The sequence below is a fragment of the Pistacia vera genome, unplaced genomic scaffold (assembly GCF_008641045.1).
Source record: "Pistacia vera cultivar Batoury unplaced genomic scaffold, PisVer_v2 Contig555, whole genome shotgun sequence".
In the NCBI taxonomy this organism is placed as follows: domain Eukaryota; kingdom Viridiplantae; phylum Streptophyta; class Magnoliopsida; order Sapindales; family Anacardiaceae; genus Pistacia; species Pistacia vera.
The window spans coordinates 43,307-58,001 of NW_022196396.1; the positions used below are offsets into that span (position 1 = coordinate 43,307).

At 33.9% G+C, this 14,695-nt stretch overlaps 2 protein-coding genes across 2 annotated transcripts; one reads left to right on the forward strand and one right to left on the reverse strand.

Moving 5' to 3' along the window:
* Positions 1-495: 495 nt before the first annotated feature.
* Positions 496-1,995, reverse strand: LOC116108150 (zinc finger CCCH domain-containing protein 20-like). Its single transcript, XM_031394426.1, has one exon. It carries the CDS (start codon positions 1,990-1,992, stop codon positions 832-834), a length of 1,161 nt encoding a protein of 386 aa, XP_031250286.1. The 5' UTR covers positions 1,993-1,995; the 3' UTR covers positions 496-831.
* A 9,813-nt stretch (positions 1,996-11,808) lies between these two features.
* LOC116108155 (transcription factor RAX2-like) lies at positions 11,809-13,913 on the forward strand. Its single transcript, XM_031394431.1, has 4 exons — positions 11,809-11,848; positions 11,928-12,078; positions 12,878-13,007; positions 13,137-13,913. The coding sequence occupies exons 2-4, from the start codon at positions 11,943-11,945 to the stop codon at positions 13,771-13,773; spliced, it is 903 nt and encodes a 300-aa protein (XP_031250291.1). The 5' UTR covers positions 11,809-11,848; positions 11,928-11,942; the 3' UTR covers positions 13,774-13,913.
* Positions 13,914-14,695: the final 782 nt, after the last annotated feature.

Below are 14,695 nucleotides of genomic sequence, written 5' to 3' on the forward strand. Positions count from 1 at the left end.
GAAACAATTTTGAAGAGCACGCCACCACAGAATCTCTCGCTACTCCCAGTAACTTTTAGGCCTAGTGCTTCAGCAACAACTTAAAAATGAACCAAATCTTGGAACTACCGTCTCCTCTGTCGGCCGCTTTCATTCCCTATCCCTCTACTCAATTCTTTCTAAATTCTAATGTAATAAAAAACTCCATCTCCAACAGTTCCGAGATTTTTAAACGGTCCGGTCCCTACACCGTATCCAATCTCCTCAAGACTTTCACATCAAGTGTTTATCAACTACACTTAGTCAACAACAAGTGGCAACAAGTAGATAAACTAAACTAAAACATTTATCTATTTTTTTTTGTTTTTTTTTTTTTTTTACGGGCTTATCTGTTTAAACCCACGTCACATACATGATAACATTGGATTAATTTCTTTAAAGAAGATTATGCAGATTAACACGCTGATATTCTTCAGGATTTGCAGAAATGGAAATCATATTTACATTAATTAAGGATAAACATACAATCGACAATATTTTTCCGAGAAAATTAGACATAATGTCCAAAGAAAATACAATTCAAAGATGAAATAATAAAACAAACCGCCATCCGTTCTTCGGCAGCCTGACAAATCCTTCCCTGTACAAAAGTTGCAATCTTTCTTAACCAAAATTAAAAGCACCACAAAATGGAGAATTAACATCCTCTCAAGCTGTCAGGATATTTACACAGCAATATCCAAAATCCAACTGCATATTCACAAAGACAGAAGAACAAAGGCCGCCGATTATCACGATTTCCGAAATTAGCCAACAAAAATTCAATCAAAACGGAAATGAATCTATACAGATTCACTTCACCAGTTCCGATATCCACCCAACATCAGGAGCTGACGAGGCCGAGTCAACTCGATCAAGAGAATTATCCTTACTCAGTTTAGCATAAATCTTTGCCCTCAAGTCTCTTCCAGATTCGACCCTTTCCATGGATGGCTCTTCTTGGCAGGGACTTTCCCAGAGATCGAATTGACTGGGTCCGGAACGAACCCGGGTCTGGGTCGGAGTTGAAGGAAGGCTATAAAAACCGGGTTTAAGCATTGAACCACGGGGCGACAAGTAACCGGGACCCATTTGTAAACCCCAAGCAGAAGCTTTACCCATTTTAACCTTCCCAATCTGCAAGCCTCGCATGGAACCCACGACTTCACTCACAGAGTTAAACGATCCGTCATAACTCGGCGAGGTTGGTGGCGAGTCAGAAGGCGGAGAAACAGGAGGCGATGTCAAAATAGAAGTCGGTGAAGAAACAAACGAGCCACCACCATACGAGTCAAAATCAAAACGGCGGCGAATAGGAGACCCATAATCAAAATCAGTCGACACATTTGGATTCCCCTTGGGGCTCTGCTGTGGCAAAACACGAAGCTGTTCGGGTGTATGAGCAAAGAAACAAACGCGGCGGGAGCAACCCGAACCATCCTTGCATGGCTGAGTCCGATACCTGGCTGGGTGGAGCCAGCACTCGAACACTCCATGAGCAAATTCGCAAGAGTCGCCTTTTTTGCACCCGCCTTTGCGATAGTCGGGACATGCCGTACCCGAATAGTGGTACTTTCTCGGGTCACGTCTCCTGGCCTTCTCTCCCGGATGGGCGTACGGACACTCTGTCCAGTCATGTGACCTGCCACGTGCGCACCTCCGTACTTTGAATTCGTACATGCGAAAGAAATCGCACGAATACGCATCCACCGGCAAGTCCAAGTCATCACTCAATGAGTCCGACTCTTTGGTAGAAATGAACTCGTTTGACGGCAGGTACCGGTGGAAAGCCATCAGAGAATCCAGACCATTTTCATTGCCGTTGAAGTTGACGGAAGGGTTGATGCCGTGGTAGGAAGGAGACAGGATAGCCGCCGGATCATCATATGGGTCCCATGGGGGAATTTGGATGGTGGGATTTGGTCTAGTGGGGACTTCGCCGATCATCATCATCTTTGGACATTTACAAAACATAGGCTGATCTCGGCAATATAAACTACTTCTTTAACCGTGGTTGGGTTTAAAATAACTATAGTTAGGTTGCATAATCTACCTTCGGTTAAAAATTTGGATATAAGAATAGCGTTGTTTGCCAGTTTGACAATATTTGGTCACAGCCAAATGGTTTCCGTTGATTTCAATCATAAGACTTTGGTGGTGGGTTTTACCATTTGTGTGAGTGGGTCCAATTTTTAAATAAAGATTGTCTGAGGCTCTGAGCTAAGGAAATTTTGGTCCTCAAGATTTCTTGAAATTACCAGTGGGTCCTCAAATATTTAGAAGTGACTTTTAAATTTTAATTTAGAGTAAATGACGTATCCCCACCCAAGATTTGATGAAATCCTAAGTTGGTATTTTAAGTTACATTTATTCCAATTTTTTACCCTGAAAATAATACTGTTTGCAATTTTTAGGGTATAGAGGATGCAATTATCATAATGTCATTGAATACCATCAAGACATTTTAAAAAAATATAAAAATGATCAGACGGTCTCTATTCTGGTAAGGTGAAAGTATCCGTTCAGTCCTCAGTTTTTCGAAAGAACATATAATCCAAAATTTAAGAATAGTGACATTTACCACCTTATCCTAAAATTTGTGTCTAAAATCAATAAAATCATCTTAACGCACTTTTGATTTGATCTTATTAATGTGACTTGTTAAGTTTTTAGCATGGGGAAAAGTAATAAATTAAAGAGTAAACGACATATTCCCACCTAAGGTTTGACAAAATCTCAAGTTAATATCCCTGGTTACATTTATTCCAGATTTTTATCCTTAAATTGACAGAAACATGTTTGATATAACGTTAAAGGGGTAAATTAGTCATTTTATATGGATGACGCACATTAACAGATCACTGTCTTTAACAGTCCTTCGATACACATTAGCAGACGGCGTCTCTAACATTTTTTACCCTTTTTTCAGTGATTCTTCTACCCAAAATCACTCTTATCACCACCATTGGAACCCCCATCTTCCCCTCTATAAAACCTTACCCTTCACAACCCCTCATCACTCGCCAATCGCCGGTCACGACATGCAACTAGTTTTTACTGGTTTTTGGCCGTTTTGAACGGTAACAACCCTAACCACCGCCACCATTTGACTCCTCACACCGTCTCCTATAAAATCCCTAACCTTCTCAGCCACGATAGCTCATGTTTGTCGTCCACCACTTCACCAAAAAATGGTTGATGAACATGAACTCTCAGCCCGCGAATGATGACTAAACGATTACTGGAGACATAGGGGTTCTATAGAGTTAGAGACGCTGGTTGCAGTGGTAGTGTCCAATTGGATTTTTTACGTCGGAATCAACCATAATCTAGCAAAGAATAGAGAAACCCTAATCCTAACGACACTAGCAATTAGAGGGGCCAATGAGTTGGGAACCAAAGAGGTTTTGGATGAAAAATTTCAAGAAAGGTGATGGAGGTGACCAAGGGGTTCGACGCTGTCGAAAACAGCCCAGATCGAGCAAAAATTGAGAAGGTGTGTAGTGATTGAGGGTGTTATTGAGATAATTTGAAAATAAAATGGTAAAATAATTTTACTAATTTAGGGGGTTAAAATATAATTTATCAATTTAGGGTCAGACAATTAGTAGTTTAGTACTGTCTCTCTCAGACGGCTTGGAGATGTAAGGATATGTTGGGTAATTATCACATCTCGTGAGAAAATAGGTGAAAATATCGTTGATTTTTATGTAATAAAAACTTATCATCTAAGGAGAATTGATACATACCGACCAACTGAAATGATTAAATGCGCTTTATCATTTTAAAGTAGCATCAAATATCAAGCCGAATAGCCGATAATCTTAATCAGATAACACTGTTAATATTTAATGGCTAACCAACAAAATACGTAAATATAAAATGTTATGAAGTTATAAGTGGATAATTATAAGGAATGTTTATAGTGTAGTAATAATGTTTATTTATTAATATATAAATAAAATTGATAAAAGAGATTTTTAGAATAATTCGAATGTTATGAGTAAGTCTTACCTTCATTGTTATTTTATTATTCTCTAATTGTTTTTTAATATTATTAGTAAGACGTACAAAGATAAGGTAATGTTTTATTTAAAAAAAAAAATAATGACTTAAGCTCGGTTGTATATCTAACCCTCATTTATCAAGAACATTGCTCATTTATACAGTCGAGTTTAATGTGATGATTACTTAGCAAAATGTCTACTTATATGCAGAATTCTCCTTAATTCTATCAAAAAATCTAATAGTGTTAAGACATGTGGAGATATTTTGACTAAATTGATGATTGCTCACACTTTCTAAACTTTAATTATTGTTTGATTTTAATTGGTGACTAATACCTTATTATGATTGGTGATTGATTTTAGCACAACAACATTTACTCACGGTAATTGTTTCCTTCATCGGGCAAAGGAATTCTGATGAAATCTTTCCAAAAATTTTCGTCTTTTTTTTTTTCTATTGGATATACTTTATATTGCTAAAGAAGCTTTTAATGTAAGAATTAAATAATTCACATCTGGACATTAATTTATACATGTCATTAAACAAATAAACGTGAAAAGAGAAAAGATAGCTCACGAAATTTTGTGGAAGACACGAGAATCTAACAAGAAAAATGAGAAATATGAAAATCTAGGGGGTGACATAAAGGTCAGTCTGATGGCAGCGAGTGGCAACCATGCACAAGAAACTTGTGATTTGGTTTCATAGGTTTAAGCCAACTGTGGTAAACTATTTGCTTATCGAGAACCACTTGGCAGTTTCTGCGGCGGGGCTACAGGCTACAGGCCAGCCTCGGTGCATTTTAGCAATTCTCTATTTTATTCTTGTCAGTAAGTTGTAAAAGCACGACGAGTTAAACTGTAATATTTGAGTAAACAGTTGCAGCATTTAAAGCTAAAAAACAGGGAAAGTTTGTGATATCTACAGCTTTAAATTAAGCTGACCGAAGTCTGAAGTCTGAACGACGGTATTAACCATTTATTAAGTCTCAGACGTTAGAGTCTATGCCTATGACTCCTTTATCTTTCGTTTACGTTGTGGTAATCCTTTGCTTCTTCAGTAATTATTATACCTATCTTTGGCGCTACTGAACCCTGGTCCTAATGTTATCCATCCCAGATCGTACGCCACCACTTAGACTTTATACATTTGGATAAAGTCTTTTTTTTTTTTTTTTTGGTTAAATAATGGATATGGACAGTTTTGGTTTTTCCTTATTTCACATCAAACTGGTTGTGTAAATTAAAAAGAAAATTAAATTTATTTTCCAGTTTAAAAAAGACAAATCAAACTTTTACGGTTTTACTTATTCCATATCCCGAAACATTAGTTGAAAAATATGTATAAACTAATTTAAATACTTTGATGATAAAAAAGAAAAAGAAAATTTATTATTTGGAGAGAAATATCACATAAATTCAATTGGGCGTAAGATTTATTTAAAATTAGACTTACAAAAAATAATAATAAGTAAAACTTAAACAAGAAAACAAAGTGTATTTGTGTCTGGTAATGGTAGAGCAGAAACATAGACAGTAGCTGTTATGATTTTGGGGCCAAGGTGTCTGATCCGGGGGCATGTATGTGGTGGTGATATGGTACTACAACTACAATATTAATGGTGCCATCATATTGGACAAGTAGCATGGGACCTAAGTCATTTTCATCGTGGCTGCTACATTCTCCTACACCTCTTCTCTTCATATCCTTATTGTGCGGCCCAACACCACAATATCGGACCCACTTAACCATTTCATTTCCAGTCTTAAGGATTGGGACCAGACTATAATAAATTTAAGGTTAGCTATACCAACATAGAAAGAATTCAAATATATATATTATATAGAGGATAAAAAAGAAAAATAGAGTAACATTTGATTAATTATATAAAAGAAATTAAATTCATAACCTAAACTTGAAATTTCTTCTTCTTCCTTTTAATTTTTAAAAGCTATCAAGAATTCAATGATCAGACTATAATATATTTTTGTAAATAATTGATTTTTAATTTTAAAAACAGAAGAAGGGAATTTTAGGTAAAAGTGAGTTTTATATACGAGTCATGACTGTGTGAGTATATGTACAAAAGATAATAGTGGATTATTAATAGGAAAAACGAGAACATGATAAGTTTTGCCACGTCATAAGTTAAGAAAAAAGGTTTTTGTTTGTTGTTTCATAAAATCCAAGTTTTACAAGCAAAAACTCTACCAAAATACTAGTTCATAACTCAATTTAACAACTTTTTCTAACAACTCTAACGTGATAATAAAGTTGACACTACCATATCAACTAACGATTTTGACTAAATATGAATAGTCATTTTTTAGAGACGAACGATCGTTCATTCATTAAGAATTGTTGATCCTTCGTGAAGAACAATCGTTCTTATGAAAAAATGATCGTTCGTTACTAAAAAATGACTGTTTATATCTAATTAAAGTCATTTAATGCCTTGAATATGGTGGAAGCCAACTCAATTATCACATTGAGTTGTGAGATTAGGTTTTCATGTCGGTATTACTCAAAACCCTAAACCACACGCTCCAATTCTTCAAAAAATCAACTTTGAAAAAGATTGATAAGAGATGGATTGGTTTAACTCTGGTCCAGATAATGATTCAATTCCGGTCCAATAACATCTGTGGATGGGGCCTTTGGGCAGTCACTTCTGTCAAATTGACATTTCACTAGAGAGTTACAAAGGTACACCTAAACCGCTATCTTCTTGCTTTGATTTCCTATCTCTTCTCAAATTTTATTCATTGAATTCGACTAAATTATTGTTCACTCACTTTTGACTCCATGAATGATTTTGCTAAATTATTGCCTGGAGTTGGGCCCTAGTGCGCTAATTCCTACCGTTTATACTGCAAACAAATTGTACTACCACTGAGGGGTGTGACCTAATTAACCTCTAATGCAATGTTTCCTGCGTTGTCACTTCAATTTGTTTGTACTCCTTTGTTGAATCAATAATGTTTATATAATTGAGATTTCAACTATTGATTTTTTTTTTTTTTTCTTTTGATGATGGAGGTATCCGCACCAATTTACGTCTCTCAACTAATTTTCAAGACCCTGAAACTATCGATCAGGTATGAACTTCAGTGACTATCTTTATTAACAATCGTGAGGACTCGAATTCGAGAGACCATGTTAGATCATTCTCTTGCTCTTTTACCTCTAAGGGGACTTGAACTCCTTTGTTGAATAAATAATGTTTATATAATTGGGATTTCAACTATTGGTATCTTTTTTTTTTTTCTTTTGATGACGGAGGTATCCACACCAGCTTATGCGCATTTCAACTAATCTTCGGGACCCTGAAACTACCGGTTAGGTACAAGCTCCAGTGACCACCCCTATTAGTAACCGTGGGGACTCGAACTCGGAAGATCATGTTAGATCATTCTCTTGTTTTTTTATCCCCAAGGGGACTCAAACTTTGGACACTATGTTAGATTATTCTCTTACTCTTTTACTATCAATGTGACTCGAATTCGGGAGATCATGTTAGATCCTCCTTTACTCTTTTACTATTAAATCACCCAGAGATGGTTAATTATTAATATCACTCGATGTAATTATTAATACGGTGTTGTTATCTCATCAACTATAATAGTTAAGATACTAATTTTATAAGTCATACAAATAATGAATGAAAAAAAAAAAAATTAGAATAATTGAATTTGAAAATCATATAACTGTCGTCGTGTAAAATACGGTATAAAAAACACATTTAGGTGTATTTAGAAAACGGATTATGTAAAATTTTGTAGAGCTCCACTGGCATTTAAATTTTAAAGCTGTTTATGACGTATTGTAAAAACAATTAGGTATTAATTTGGGCCTCCAAACAAAAGATATACTGTTGCGCTCTAGTTGGGCTCTGGTTGGGCCATGCAACTGGCCTTGCCAATCCTATTAGCCTTTAGGTTGTGACTCCGTTTTAGGTTTTCATTTTGCCTAATCCCATTCATTGTCTATACATACACAAAAATAAATAAATAAAAAATTACACATCTTAAGTGATGTAATATTCACATGCCTTATCATATCACTTGTTACAGAGTCCATCATCTACACAACTGTGTAACTATATTACAACCTCTTTATAATAATACTTTATATAGTCAACAAAAATTTAAATCATAACTTAAAATAGTTATAAACAGAAATAATATTTATATTGTAATAAGTTATAATTTTTCTTATTCTCGTCTTAAAAAAGTTACCTCCACATAGTTACTTGATAATGTGACTGATTAATAAGGTAATTTTACCTCTTACAACCGTTTTGTACTTGTATTTTTATATTTATTCATTTATTTGTAGAATTTATTATTATTTCCTTTTAAAGTATCATAAAATAACATATTTCTCCCTCAGGTATCTAAAATAACAATTTATGTTTTATAGTCATTATTTTATTAATGTTTCCATCATCTAACTAGTACTTTATACTTAATATGTTATTTATGATATCTAAGGGGGGACACTGCTATTTATTGATAACTCAGGGGAAATTAAAAAGTCTTACATGTGTGTGCTGAAATTAGAGAAACATTTTATATGCAGGGCCAGAGCCAGTATTGGGGATGGGCCAATGCCATCCGTAAAATTATGAAAACCCATGTAATTTATAAAATTACAATTACACCCTAAATAGTGTTTATATATATTTTTAAATTATTTAATCCAATAATCATGTCCAAACACAAAATAAATAAGATAGTTAGATTATGAATAAATAAAGCCCATGTTATAGAAATTTAATTCAACTCATTGCATGGGAAAAAATTATAGAGCATAAAAATTTGCCCCTCCTAACTTGAATTCCTGACTCCGCCTCTACTTATATGAGTTACTCAGTTTTGTGACATGGTAAGACTGTCCAATAAAATAAATAAATATATTATTAGTTTTCAAAACCACCTCTTATAATGATAGTTATTGATAATCGATAACATATAGTTACTAAAAAATCATGATGATGGTTGAATAAAAGAGAAAATGTTACAATATGTCAATATTTATTAATGATCTTACTACATCATAAAGTAGATAATAAACTGTTTTGGATAACTTTTCTCCATAACTAAGAAATGAAAACATAAAATGAATAAGTCTTCGTATGAAGTACACATTGTATATGCTAGAAGAAAAAAATTCAGTTTTTTTTTTTTTTTTTTTGAAAAAACCCTAACCTACTCATAATGGCTCAGGTCACCCAAGAGCCTATATTTGGGAATTTGCACCCGGACTCAAAAGTAAAAACTAAAAAGCTGACAATGTTAACAATAAGGGTATATTTAGTCGTATTGAAAGTTAGATAACATGAAAGTTGAGTTGAATTCAAAGGGTAAAAATGTATATCATGTCCTTTCATGTCATATCACCCAACATTTAGCAATATGGTGTTGAAGGTAAAACAATTAGCAAGCTCGAATAAGTCTTCATATGAACATTACACATTATATATACTAGAAGAAAATAAGTTCAGTTTTTTTTTTTTTAATTTTTTTTTAAAGCCCTAACCGACTCATAATGGGTTAGGTCATCCAAGAGCCTATATTTGGGAATTTGCTGCCAGACTCAAAAGCAAAAAGCTGACAATGTTAACAATAATGGGTATATTTAGTCGTATTGAAAGTTGGATAAGATGCAAATTGAGTTGATTTCAAAGGGTAAATCAGTAAATCTATACATATCATATCATATCATATCATATCACCGAACATTTATAAGTAGAATTTGAGTTTGATAGAGAGTTGTATCCATTTTGAGTTGTTAATGCTGCGAAAAAGACATTATTCTCTCCGTCAGACTCCATATATTCCAGCCTTTGAAAAACATTTTGCATCATTTAGTTTGGGAATTGAGATTAAAGAAACCAAAAAGAAGCTCAAAGAGGGACCTTTCTTTGTTTGGGTATCAACGGTCATGAACCAGCCAGCACACTTCAACTACTTTACTATGAACTTGGTCAATGCTTTTGCATGCATGCCCACTTTGTTACTTTGATCAAATCCCACTATCTCTACTTTCCAGTTTCCTCTCCATGTGGATTTTCACTCTTAAAAAAAAACCTTCATTCAGATGAAAAATGCCAACTCCAATTACTCCTTCAATGATCCTACAGATCACACACACAGACGCCATTCTCGTGGCCCATTTTGACAATCTGAACCCTTCGGTTTTTTAATTTCCGAAAACATAAAAAACATTTCGAACAAGATTCACAGCATTTTCAAAAGGAGAAAGCAAAATACGTGGGTCATGGCCGGTCTTCTGAGTTAAAAAAGAACCCGGTATTATTACAATAATTACTCTAAATTCAATATAATCAACACAATTATTGTTACAGTATCTGCAATTTAAATGACATTTAAAAAAAAAGAAAAAAGAAAAAAGAAATAGCGACAAAAATGGAAAGAGTTAGCAAATAGACTGAACCAATTGTCATATCAATACGACCTGTTTTTAAGTCGTATATATATACAATTTGTGTTTTTCATATTGAACATGATAATGTTATGTTGACAGTTGTATCCTACTATACCATAATTTGAAAACAAATGGGACTTACATCCATATCATTTTGCCTTTTCATCAAAATGCCTAAACCGTTTTAAGCTCCTGTCTTGCTTCAAATTATTAATACGTATATTACAATAATTTTAACGGTGAAAGATCTATTAAATTATAGATCAGTCCCTTTTATTAGTTTACAGGACCGACAATTAACTTAGTAGGAACTTGAGAGATGGATGATTAATTTGTGGAGTAAACGACAAATTCATGTCAGAGGTTTAGCGAAATCCCAAGTTGATATCCCTAGTTGTATTTATTCCAGATTTTCACTCTTAAACTAATATCGTTAGTGGCTATTGGAGGTGATCGGAAACGATAAGTGAGGTCAACAAGTGAATGAAAGTGATTTTGGACTTCAAAGTTGGTTGATAAAAGCCAAAATCTGTTGGCTTGGAAGCTACTAACTTGAACCCTTTTTTTGCTAATATAAGCCAATTTTTTGCAGAAGAAGGCGTCGGTGCACTTTAGCGTGCTAACGGGCGTTGTAATGAAAAATTGAGAATCTGTTAAAATAAAGGAAATAATGTTATTTTAAAGGTGAGAATATAGAATAAATGCAATATAAGATATTAACTTGGGATTTTGCAAAACCTTAGTGAGAATATGTCATTTGCTCTTAATTTGTGTGTGAAGCCATTTGACATTAATTATTTTAATCTTTTAAGAATCAAGGGTGATCTGAAGAGAAGTCAGACATTATGTTTGGTATTATTGAAACATAAGATTAGCATCATCAGTGGCTGCTAATTAAACAACATATTTTCTAACCATCATTAACTTTATGTCAATTATAAAGAAAAGAGGTTTTATATACATACCTTTGTGTCCATTTAATCATGCTTGAACAAAGAAATAAAAATTGGACCCTCCTCAAGTCATCCCAAACATTTATTCCTTCATCCCCACGTATTTCAAGTTCAGCCGTGCGATTTGCATACTTTGACAATCAGTTGGGTTACTGAAAGGTAATACTAATTTTATAATCTGATCAAACATAAAGTCAGTACATCACGTGGTGTGATTTATTGACCAGGTCCTACTATCTTAACACACAAGGAAGAAGCCCAACAAAAATTAAAAAAAAAATAAAAAATAAAAAATAAAAAATAAAAAAATAAAAGGAAAAGGCTTTTGTTTATACTTTATATATAGAGAGAGGTCATCGAAAGTCAAGCACTCAAGCTTAAAAAGGCGCCATCAATATATAAACCCTTAACCAGAACAGGTACCCACTGTTTTTGTTTTTTTTACTTCATTCAAACGTTTGCGTGTTAAGATTTTCTTTGTGGGTTCTTTGTTTCAAGTGAGCAAGAGCAGCCATGGGAAGAGCTCCATGTTGTGACAAAGCAAACGTGAAAAGAGGACCATGGTCTCCTGAAGAAGATGCTACTCTCAAACGCTACGTTGAGAATCATGGCACTGGTGGTAACTGGATTGCTTTGCCTCAGAAAGCAGGTCTCTCTCTCTCTCTCTCTCTCTCTCTCTCTCTCACTCACACACTCACACTAACAGGCAAACAAACTTATCTCACGAAATGAGAGTTCAAGTCCTTGTTTTCAACTCAAGAAATGAAGATTTCTTATTTTTTATTTGTGGTTTTAAGCAAAAGAATCGATCCATGGATCTATTACTCATTCGGCACTGATAATTTTTTTTCCTTTATATATATATTTTGTTATTCTTCTTTAATTTCTATATATATCTGATGAAGGTTTTATGAGTTAGGCTTTTAGTTTCTTTAATTTTTTCACAACTTGACAGCAGTACAAGAACGAGAGAGCCAGTGTTTTTCATATTCTTTTTTTTCTTTCCCATTTTCTCTTCAAGTTTTTCCAGATTCCTGTAGCTTTTCTGCTAATTCTTATATGGACTGCAAAGTAATTTTCTTTACCCTTTTGAATTTGTACTATACATTGATTTCATAAGAAATGTAGACAGGCAACTGGAGTTTGTCTTCTTGTTTCTGATTTTTGTTCCAGGACCAGTTTCAAGTCCGTACATCATTGATCGCTAATTGTATATATTATACAAATATACATAGCTGGTGTTTCCATAAGCCAAGTTATTGATTGGTTTATATCGTAAAATTTCATAGAAAAAGAGGTTATTTTCCTGAAAATATTCACTTTTATATATACCTGTAATTATGCATTAAATGTCAATGCTAATTATTTCTATAAACAAATATTCATCGGCTTAATGGTTTCTAGTTTCCACTTCTTCAGTCTCATCTTAATCTTTTTTCGTGTGACAGGCCTTAAACGATGTGGCAAGAGTTGCCGTTTACGGTGGCTTAATTACCTCAGGCCTGACATCAAACATGGGAATTTCACTGCAGATGAAGATCAGATTATATGTACTCTTTATAGTCAAATGGGAAGCAGGTAGATTTATTTTCTGTTACTTAATTAGCCTTGATTTTTTCTCGTAAAGTATAGTAAGTATATTATTTATATAGATATAAAGTTTGATTTTTCAACAAATAATTATGTCCCACTTGTGATTTTTGTTAGGTGGTCGATCATAGCTTCTCATCTACCTGGAAGAACTGACAATGACGTGAAAAATTATTGGAATACCAAGCTAAAGAAGAAGCTACTTGCAGGAAAAATAAGCCTCATCACAAACAGGAGTAACAAGTTCCCAACTAGCAATCCCACTGCTTCTGCTTTTCTTGACTCAACACCTTCATTGCCTTCTGTACCAAAACCTGAACCCTATGATACCGAATTTTCAGCTTCACAAACTCAGATTTCTTCACCACTATACCCAGTGTTAGGTGATAATGGCTATGGAATGACTGTCAATACTCAAAGCATAAGTACTTTAGACCCAAACCATCATCAGTTTGGTTGCATTTCTGAATTTGGTGGTACAAGCTTGAAGAACAGTCCCATTGTTACATCATCTTCTCAAGAGGGTTCATGTGCTTCAGAATCGAATTCTCTTGCCATGGACAACAGCGGTTACATGGATTTCAGCTTTGGAGTTCCTCATGAGTTTGTGAGTAATGGGTTTTGGTTTCAACAGAAAGCTGGTCATGATCATCATCATGAAGTGCCTCTAGTCTGGTATCCAAACTTAGATGATTCTTCATATGCTGACATAAAGCCACGAGGACTGAATCAAAGTGTTATTAACCAATATTGAAAGTGAGAGACAGCTAATTAATATAATGTAGAGAGACTTTCTTCTCAACATTCAAATCATGCATGTTTGTATGCATGGTTTATATATGACATTAATTCAAGAGAAAGATATATGGAATTTTTAGTTATTGTGATCATGAATTTAAACCTTATCTTGGCTATGTATTAAGATATAATGTAAATTAAATCCATGTCAAGGAAAATGAGTAGAAAATTAATATTTAAGCAAATAACAATCACTGGATAACACTGATAGTAAAAGAGCAAAGAGGTTCAACATGAGTTATCGAATTCGAGTCTTTTCTGACACTAATAGAGATGACCATTAAAGAGATTTATTGAATCGTTCGCTTAAAGGTTTTGGGGATTAATTAAGGTGCACACAAACTGATTGGAAAGTTTTAATCACTAAAAAAAAAGAAAAAAAAATAGCAACTATAATATATTGATTATGTGGAATATATATAATGGTCATTATCAGTGTGGGTTAATTTCTGAAGAAAATTTGGTTTTACTTTTTCTGAATGGAGATTTGAATTCGAGTGAGGACTGAGGAAAAGGTGGCATCAGCATGTCTGCCTGTTCATTGTTTGTCAGTGGTCACGAAAGTTGCATGAGGCTCACGGTCATGGATGGCTTTTTCAAACCTCCACTATATATATATATATAAATAATAAATTACTCAAAACGTCTCCTTCAAACATTAACCACCAAAGATTCTCTCTCTCACCGCCTAATATTATTTATTTGAATTTGTATCTTAAATTCTGAAAATTGGGATAACGAAATAATATTGAGAATTATTTATCAACGTTGACTGAGAATAAAGTAACCTTTAAATAGCATCACATTTACAATACAAAATTTATTTTTTCCCTTTTTATTTTCTAAAACAATTGTTTCAAAAACACCTAAAACACTCC

Coding starts and splice junctions, on each gene's coding strand:
- LOC116108150 (XM_031394426.1), bottom strand. CDS start 1,992: ATGTTTTGTAAATGTCCAAAGATGATGATGATCGGCGAAGTCCCCACT.
- LOC116108155 (XM_031394431.1), top strand. CDS start 11,943: ATGGGAAGAGCTCCATGTTGTGACAAAGCAAACGTGAAAAGAGGACCA. Junction 12,079..12,877: donor TGCTTTGCCTCAGAAAGCAG/GTCTCTCTCTCT, acceptor TTCGTGTGACAG/GCCTTAAACGATGTGGCAAG. Junction 13,008..13,136: donor TATAGTCAAATGGGAAGCAG/GTAGATTTATTT, acceptor GATTTTTGTTAG/GTGGTCGATCATAGCTTCTC.